This window comes from Xiphophorus hellerii, chromosome 9 (genome assembly GCF_003331165.1).
Source record: "Xiphophorus hellerii strain 12219 chromosome 9, Xiphophorus_hellerii-4.1, whole genome shotgun sequence".
NCBI classification, from domain to species: Eukaryota; Metazoa; Chordata; class Actinopteri; order Cyprinodontiformes; family Poeciliidae; genus Xiphophorus; species Xiphophorus hellerii.
Genome location: NC_045680.1, coordinates 18578963 through 18588426, shown reverse-complemented (window position 1 = coordinate 18588426; position 9464 = coordinate 18578963). Strand labels below are relative to the sequence as shown.

The following is a 9464-nucleotide window of genomic DNA, read 5'->3' as shown; positions in this document are numbered from 1 at the left end:
ACACAAGTACACGCAGCCAAACTTGCTTTCACCAGGAAATTATCTGCTAAGACACAAGTACAGTATTAATAAAACTGTAAATTGTATTCAACCAAACCTTTCTAATGACAACTTATTTTGTTTGCTGGATTACAAAGGAACCCACTTGTCGTGTGCTTATTGTGTTACAAATCTGGACCAAAGGTTAGAGCCTGTTGTGTCAATACACTATCAAAGAAAAAAAAAAAGGAAACTCCAGACTTTGCTCTCTCTGATGTATCTCCCCTTACTGGAGATTTCATATCCTCAGGCTCCAGACAGACCAGCTTGTTAAGTTAATGAGTTGTGTACTCTGCGCTGCAAATTAGATTGCTGATATCTCTTTGTGTGTCCAACGACAATAAAGCTGGCCAGTCAGCTGGGTGTGTTGTGTTGGAGTTTGAACTCTGGACCTAAGCAGAGGAGCTGAGAAATATAGTGGGGAATCTTTAGAGGAACAGAAAGCTTGGATTTAAACGAAAGCAGCGAAGAAGTGTGGATATTTTTGACTGGGATTAGGTAGTTTCACCCAAACATGGCATCCACGGAGTACTACCCAGAGCAGGTATGCAGACATATTGCTTTTGTACTATATTTGGTCAGATATAGGTTGTTATTTAAAAAGGAAATTGAAATGCCCCACAAAGGAGAGCTCAAGCTCGAAGGGACATCGAACTTTAACCTAAAACTGAAAAACATCTTCAGTTTTCTAAGTAATATCTATCAAATAATTTCATCAAAGAGATTCATAGATAAATGTACACAGCTGTGGAATAATACATCCATTATTATTATTATTATTATTATTATTTTGCTTCTATAAATACAAGATGACAAAAGCCAAAACAATACAAAATGTCCTGAAATGTTTAATTGCAGGGTGCTGACTGCTCAGAGCTGCTCGACTGGCTGTTTGATAAAAATGACGGAATCCTGCGTCATGAGGAAATGGGACAGCATGGCATCCCTCCCAGGATGCCATTTCAGGAGCCAAATGTTTGTGAGGCTGTTGCATCTCTAATTAACTCTGTCTACAAAAAAAAAGAAGAAAAAAAAACACGTTTCCATCTTCATATGCTGCCCAGAGTTTGCCTTTAATACATTGCCTCATCTCTCTGTGTTGTGTTGCCACAAGGACTGCCTAATGCTAGCAGTTGGTTTTTATTATGCTTTTTTTTTTGTTACCAAACAGATGCCACAGCCAGCTGAACAGGCGGACGATGACTTTCTCAACGCCCTTCTGAGCGGCAGCGATTCTGTGTCAGCCTCGCCTCTGTGGTCCCCATCGCCTAGCGACAGTGGGATCAGTGAGGACCCTCCATCGGACCAGATGGATAGTCCTCAGCGCCCTGAAAGCCCTCCAGATGCACACTTTTTTGGAGCAGGACTGCAAGCCAAAGCAGTCCTAGAAGCAAATGTTTCCTCTGATCCAAGTAATTTTTGAATTCATGTTGATATGTTTTATACAATTTCTTTAGTCTTTTTGTCAATCTTTGTCTCTGAAACACCATTAAATTCAAGAAGGATAGCTTCAGTAAATGAATTTCCTCTCACCGACAGCTAAAAAAATTGTTTTGAGGACACTCTCCATTTTCATTGGCACCTCTGTTAAAAACGTAGAAATGATATTAACTGAGTTCTTCCTTTATTGCAGTTAACTAATCTCAACAACAAAAGAAACATTGCAATTCTCTATCAGTGAGCTTTAAGGGTTTTTAATTGTTGCTTAGCATTTCCTTCACTGTGCATGATGGCAAAATAAGCATGGATGCACAACTGTTGCTTTCTACAGTCAGAGCAACAATTGCTGCTCTGACTGTAGATGAGAACAAAATGAAAAAAGTAGCCATATTGTAACTGAAACAGACACTAGTGCAGCATTATGTTAAAATAGGAAGTTGTGAATTACCAAATAAAGCTCACTTAAAACAATCTTAAGTATCCCTTAAAAGGGCTGAAATTGGACTTCTGGCAATGTCCATACATTTGTCATAAGATTTACGTCAGTGATTGCCAAAGCTCCATGTGAGCACTGGTCAATTGGGAAGGATGTCCAGGAATGACCGAGGAACCACCAAGCTCCCGCATATCATAAACTCCAAATGCTCTTTACCACATGGACAAAAGAATCCCCTCAGCACCTTTAAGCTTGACTGAAATTTGCACCTTTCAAGGAAAATACCTCTAAGAGACAACTTTTATGGTCAGAGAAGATGGAAATTGAGATAGTTGTCCACAGTGACCATAAGAATGTTTGGAGGAGTCAAAATGAGACTTGACATCTCTGAAAACTAATAACAGAACAGCTTAAATGAGTCTGACACTGATATCACTTCTTAGATTTATCTTTTGTATATCACAAAAATATAAACACTAACAACTAAAATATTGCGCAGTAGTTGACAACTTATCTGGGATAAGTAGGTATTCTGTACCAATGGAATAAAATAGCGCATATTTCAAGCATTAAAGGTAATTTGTAACCCACTTATTGTTTAACCCAGAAAGACAAAACTACAGGGTGTGTGTCCTTTTTTATGCATTTTTTTAACACCTTATTTTCTTGTCTCTGATGTCTGATCAATGTTTGTCTCTCTGTGTGGGCGCAGATGGCTGGGAGCTCGGCTTTCCAATGGGGAGAGCAAGAATCTCGCAGTATCTATCAGATGCACAGCAACCACCGCTGTCGTCTGGCTTCCCCCTGACTGTCAAGGATCTGCTGCTGTCTGGCACACCAGAGCCGGTAGGTGCAACCCCGGGTCTGTTTGACAGAGTCAGTGGAGTTGGTACAGATGGTACGGTGGGGTGGGGCATTAAATCGCTGTTTGATTCTGACCTTGTCTAGGTTTTCTTCTGCATGATTGTGTACTTCGGCAGAAACAACCAAGGAACACACATCATTCCCATAGAAAGGCCTTTGGAATGCAAATTAGATCCCTGTTTTTATTCATTTTTTGTTGCTATTTTTGGAAGGATCTGCTGAATATGCAGCAAACACAGGGGCTGTTTTCAGAGGGGAGTTGTAACCCAAAGATCTAAGTGAGCATTGTGCGGAGGTCGATCTTCTCCTTGAGCCTCCTGAACGTGACAATTCCCTCATGATTCGACCTCATTTATTTGAGGAAACTTTTGCAGTTATGAAAAATCAGCCGAGCAGGTTTTTATAGAGGCAACGGTTTTGTCGAGCCGCCGTCACATATTTCACTCATTCCTTGTTAGCATCACTGAGCAGAGATCGGCACAGACAGAATACCTGTTTGTAAATCTGGAAGGTGTTCAGAGGAATGGATTTCAGCTCATTCTGCGCATTGATCTCGTCTTCCCACCACAATTTAATAAGATGAAGGAGAGAGTGGCAGAATCCAGCTCAGATTCTCACACCATAATTGCTTTGAAGTGGCCATGAAATGAGGGTGATGAAAGTGGCCTGATAGTCTGCACTCATTAAACTACTTCCTGTGAGCCTCTAGCGAGAGGGATAGGTTCTGCAGACGGTGGGAGAAATGTAATCCAGCAGCAATTGTGATATTTATAACTTTTTTTTCCTTGTGTTTTTATTAATTTTTACTGCCATCAGCCCCCGCAGCCAACCCAAAAGTCCATCCAAGAACTGATTCTCAACGATGATGAAAAGAAGCTTTTAGCCAAGGAGGGGGTCACCCTGCCCACCCAGCTGCCGCTCACAAAGGTAAATTGCTATGAGTTACTTCACTCTGAGTCCAACCTGCTTAAGCCTGAAAATGTAAATATTGTGTCCTCTGTCAATCAGTATGAGGAAAGGATTCTGAAGAAAATACGCAGAAAGATTCGTAATAAGCAGTCTGCCCAGGAGAGCAGGAAGAAGAAGAAGGAGTATATTGATGGGCTGGAGAGCCGGTGAGGCGCCGAGTTACACTCTAGCAGCAACATGAATGACGATGAGTTTTTTTGCTTGACGTTTTTTAATCTTAATGAAATAAAATGCCATTTCTGAAATTATTAAATAATTCCTTTATTATATTTGTATCACGTCTTAAAAGATTTTGTCTGTCTGTTTTTACTTAACACAAATGTTGCGTCATCATCATCATCATCATCAGCTCGGTTTCATGCTGACTTTTTCCCTCCCCCTGTTAAGTCTGGGAAAAATTTCTGTGTTACCCTTTAATACAGACAAACTAGACCTCTGGAGCGCTTCTTCACCAAACTTCAAGGCTAAGTTAAATGCAAAACATGACAGTAGGCTTGGACCTATTACAACTCACTGCAGACCATATCAAGTAAAGAGCAATAAGTTACAAGATGAAGAGTTCAGGTCGAGTCTGGCAAGAAGGTTTCGATGGTTGCTTTGAAGGATTCAAACGGAGAACAACTAGAGGACAACTGCTGTTTAGCATTTTCTCAAGAATTATTCACAGATATTTCCCGAATCAATCAGCTTTGAGCTCATGAAGCTCACTGTGAACAGTCAGACTGATGTGACAAAGCACATCAGTCAAACTCCAGTACGTTGAAACATGCATCCTAAATCAGGATGCGATTTAGCATTTCAACAGCTGTATAGCTTGTCTGTAAAAATGGAGGGAATTCATTTCAAGAATTTAAATCTGTTCCACTGCCACACACTTATTGGTAAAAATGTGTCAAAAGAAAAGTTAAAATGTTTTTTTGTTGTTGTTTTGTTTTGTTTTTGCCTTTGATTTGTGTATATTTACTCTTTTTGGAAGAAAATCCCAGGTTAGGAAATAATAATTTTAAGCAAAATCACTGAAGGCACATTTGATATGCCTGGGGAATAAATATCACACAAAGAAGCCCGTTTCTCTTTACAGACAACTGGAATGGGAAAAAAACATGAAAACTAACCATTAGAATAACTTATTTCTATTATTTTCATCAGCTTAGGAAAACACTAAAAATGATTAGACATCGCTGGCCCGTTGTAGGTGTCAGGAACAATTTCTAAAATACAAGACTTGACGATAACCCAGTGGGGTTATTGTTTATGAAAGGAAAATGTCTCCAAATCTCAATGTTATTTTGGAAAATTTGACTAGATTTAAATGCACGGAGTTCTTCTGTATTTTTTTTTTCTCAAAATGACCTGCCATACTGTTTCCGTTCATTTTTCCCTCCAGCATGGCTGCTTGCAGTGCCCACAACCATGAGTTGCAAAGAAAGGTTTCCCAGCTGGAAAAATGCAACATGTGAGTGTTTTTTTAAATTGAACTTCTGTTTTCCAGGACTTTCTTCTGCTGCAATTTGTTAGGACATTTGATTTCTCTGACTCTGAAAATACTTTCTCTCTTTCTGCTTACATTCTCTTTCTGTGAAACCTTTTTTTCTCTCTCTCTCTCTGTTCTCTTTGGGTTTCCTTCTTCCTTCTATCTTTCTGTAGGTCTCTAATGGAGCAGCTTCGCAGGCTGCAAGCTCTGGTCATGAACTCATCCAACAAGCCAGTCCAGACTGGGACATGTGTACTGGTATGCCTTTTGTCTAAACTGGCAAGCATAAATGTTCATAGCAAAGACATGTGAACTGAAAAACAACTCTTCCGTTTGAAGGAAAATGCACCATATAAGCAAAAGTCGATTTGCCCTCAATAGTGAAATAGGTCTCCACTTACAGAATGCTTGCACTGTTGAAAAACTACATCACACAAAAGAAAACACGTACAGTATTATTCTCTCCAAAGCAGAAAAAAACCCAGAATCATTTTCTATCTCTGTGTTCTTGTTTTCCTTTTAACTTTCCAGGTGCTCCTGCTGTCCTTCTGTTTGATCCTGGTCCCCACTCTCAAGCCTTTCTCTGATTCAAAGGTCAGCCAAAGTGACTTCAGTCCAGTCAGAAGTGAGTTTAACAATCCGGCACGTTCCAATCACAGCAGAGGAAATTGTTAGAGCCACAGGCCAAACCTGTGGCTGGGAATGGTTGTTACCCTAAGAGCTTCAAATCTGCCTCTTTATCTGTAAATGTTGCTGTTTACTTGAAAATGTACATAACAAAAAGGCATGCTCTATTACAATAACTTTAAAAGTTAGTCATACCTCCTGAACTTTCTTACATTTCTTCATATTACAACCAAAAAGTTCAATGAATTTTACATGTACCTTGCTAAATTTTGAAGAGGGAAGAACATTACACTTGGTTATGCATTGGAACAATTTCTTCATAAATAAAATCTAAAATTCATTAGCATTGTACTGTTCAAACCATCATTTGAAAATACAAAGAGTACAGAAGAAACCTGGAAACAAGCCATTTAAAAGAAACAGACAGGTCTAGTAAGAACTGCATTATTCAGAGAAGCGGCCAAAAACCTCATGGTAACTCTAGAGGAGTTGAAGGGATTGACAGCTGAGGTGGAAAGAACTTGTTGCAAAGACATCGTTCAGCCGTGGATTTCACAAATCCGGCCATTATAAGAAAGTGTCTGAATGAAAACCATTATAGAAGGAATGATATTAGAAGTACTAAACCTGCAGTTTTCATAAATGAGGGAACACTGGATCGGTAAAACATGAATATGAGTAAAACTATGCAGGGTGTGCACAGCAGCCAGCCAGTTCCTGTCCTGGAGGTGACAGATTGCTCACTATTTTTCCTAATGGAAATTTTCTTAAATGCGGCTACAATGAGATACTGTATGTTCACTTCAAGTAGACCAGGTTAAAAACAGTTTCAAGTTCAGTTAACAAATAATGTCATGGCCAAACATGAGGGGGCTCATGTGTATGAATTTTGTGCATAACGCTGCTGGTGCATAAAGCTTGAGATGAATGAGAGTAACAGCAGCTGGACCTTATAGAGTTTAGTATTTCATGGAGGAAAGAGCTCTAACAAAAGAGAGGCCTGGGTAAAAAGGATCAGACTTGATTTTCCTTACCGTCTTTTTCACCCTGGAATTTTTTTTTATTATTTATTTTTTAACGGTGCTTTCAGAATCTGTTACAGTAGAAAGTCTTAAAACTTTTAAAGTCTTTGATGTCTCAGGATGGAGTTTTACATGCTCGCAACTTTGCGCCAAGGCAAACGCGCTCACACACCTGTCAACCACAGTCCGCGGTTATAAAAGTATAAAAACAAGCAGAGCCCCAAAGAGGCTTAACCTTATTTATTTTTTTCCTCTGTCTTCTCTTCCTCCAGTCCAGTCACGGTCCCTACAGAACCTCCAGGCTTCCCGTGTGATGCGTGTTATCGACCCGTCTTTCCCCACTGAGGATGAATCAGACCCACTGAACCAGCATTTCCCCGAGGATCAGGGATTGGAAGACATCACAGACCTGATGATGAAGAAGCTGCCGGAAAAACAGGAACAGCCCGGCTTGGACTCTGTGTCTCTGAATAGCAGTCAGGAAGATGGAGGCAGTCATTTCCATGTAGACCCAATTACCGGCCACATCGCTACTGTGACTCTGAATCCCCATCGCACCACTGGGCTACAACCACATGCTGACGACATGTAAGAAATTATAAAATCTGCCCTGATTAAATCAGTCCTGCTAATAATAAGGGAGAGAATTATCATGGACTTTTGTTTACACAGACGGGGAAATTTAATTTTGATCCTTCCTGTTTTACCCTTGAAACATACAGTGGTTCTCAAAAGTCATCTCACCCGTAAAACTCCTAAAACATTGTTGACGAATTGATTCGAGCTAAGGGAGTTGTAGCGTCATGCTGTAGGATTACTTCTTTACCACTAGCATGAACAGCTCCAAATACTGTGTTTACCTTCTGGTGCCAGGATGAAATGAATGGCTTTAGTGTAAAAATGTCAGGTCCAGAAACGCAGAGCTACACCTGACAGAAACTCTGTGGGGTCGTTGAACAGGTGTTGCGGACAAAAGAAGTCCTACAATTCAATAGATTTAGAGAACTTTGCAAGGTAGAGTGGGCTAGTATTGCCACATCAAGATGTATCAAGGCAATGGACCGTAGAAGACCGAATGCTGAAATTCTGATTTCAGCTTCAAGGATTAGTTTGAAGGTTTTCTCATTCAAGCAGTCTAGTTGCTGAAAATGTTCAGATTTTTTTTTTTTCTTTTGGTCTCATCCTTTTACTTAAAAAAAGACATTTGAACTGGGGTGCCTAAGACTTTTTATATCCACTGTATTTAGTATGTGCTTTTTTTTTTTTTTCTTATTTGTCTTATTTTTTTATTTGAAAGAGGATGTTAATCTTACACGGATGTGATTGATGTGACTCACTTATGTCTTTGATAAACACTTCAGCATGAATACGTCTCAGTAAATGAACAAGTGTAACCACGTGGTTTTGTAAAATATGGATTCAAACAGCTAATTATTTTTGAAGCTAAGGGTCAATTTTGTTATCTGTTTGTTAAAAAATAGATAGCAACAGTTTAGACTCAGCTGTGAGGGAATTTGCATCAGATTAGAAGCGGAAAAGCAATGGGAATGTTTTGAAATGCTCTGATGAAAGTTTGTTTTGTTAATTAAAAGTCGCTCTGAGTATGCGGTGCTATATTTCTCTCTGTCTCTCTGTCATAAAAGGCAGAACTCTTTTAAAGGAGTTCTGCCTTTAAAAGATCTTATTTCTAGACAGGCAATCAGTTAAAGGGCAAACCCGGACAGGATGAGTGGGAGAGAAGGACAGAAAACTGGGCCAAAGGTGGGACAGACGACCTCTTATCTAATGAGTCAGACTTTGCACTCCCAGAGTGATACGTTGACATATTTACTTTTTGGAGGAAGGTGGTTTCCAGGGCTTCCACATATAATCTGACCTGTCTTCGCTAACCACACAGTGATGGGATGAAAGAGTTCTTCCCTTCACTGTCACTTTGGTCACAATTCAATATGACACACTGACATTTTCAGCATCTGGGTTGACCGAGCTTCAAGGAGCAAGCCCATGTTTAATCTGTGTCTCAACTTGTCCACTGTGTAAGCTGTACATGCTACTGAATTAAATGAATTCAGGTAGATCCAGTCTGATCATTTGCATTTGAATAAATAAAGGAGTTGACAGTCTTCATGATACATAAAGAAGGACAGAATTATACTAAAGATAAAATGAATAAAATCATTTCAGATCTTCTTGACACCCATCATAGTCTAAATTTAGATTTTACTGATAAATGTCATGACACCGAGGTCACTGAGCTGTGAGCATGCAAATAAAAAGTCCATATTAACTGTATTCACCTACTTGGTAATAAAACACCTGTTCATTATACAGTGTCTTGAAAGGTGTTATACCCTTAATTTGTAACAGATTTCAATGTAGTTTAATGTGATACACCAGCACCAGGTTTCACAAAAGTGCAAAGTCAAAGTAAAATGACTCAACATTTCAACATTTTTTACAAAGAAAAATCTAAAAAGTGTGGTATGCATTCATGTTTAACTTTCTGTACTTTAATACCCCTACTATAATCCAATGCAAATGGCTCAACTTCCTACAAAACTGAGTAAAACTAGTGCAGCTTGGTCTTAGTAGA

The 9464-nt window shown here is 39.4% G+C and overlaps 1 protein-coding gene across 1 annotated transcript; it reads left to right on the top strand.

The window, feature by feature from the left end:
- The first annotated feature begins 322 nt into the window (after positions 1–322).
- Positions 323–8478, top strand: creb3l3a (cAMP responsive element binding protein 3-like 3a). The gene is made up of 10 exons (XM_032571050.1): positions 323–583; positions 898–1014; positions 1211–1451; positions 2628–2761; positions 3596–3706; positions 3788–3894; positions 5136–5204; positions 5396–5480; positions 5754–5847; positions 7144–8478. Exons 1-10 carry the CDS (start codon positions 554–556, stop codon positions 7461–7463), a joined length of 1308 nt encoding a protein of 435 aa, XP_032426941.1. The 5' UTR covers positions 323–553; the 3' UTR covers positions 7464–8478.
- Positions 8479–9464: the final 986 nt, after the last annotated feature.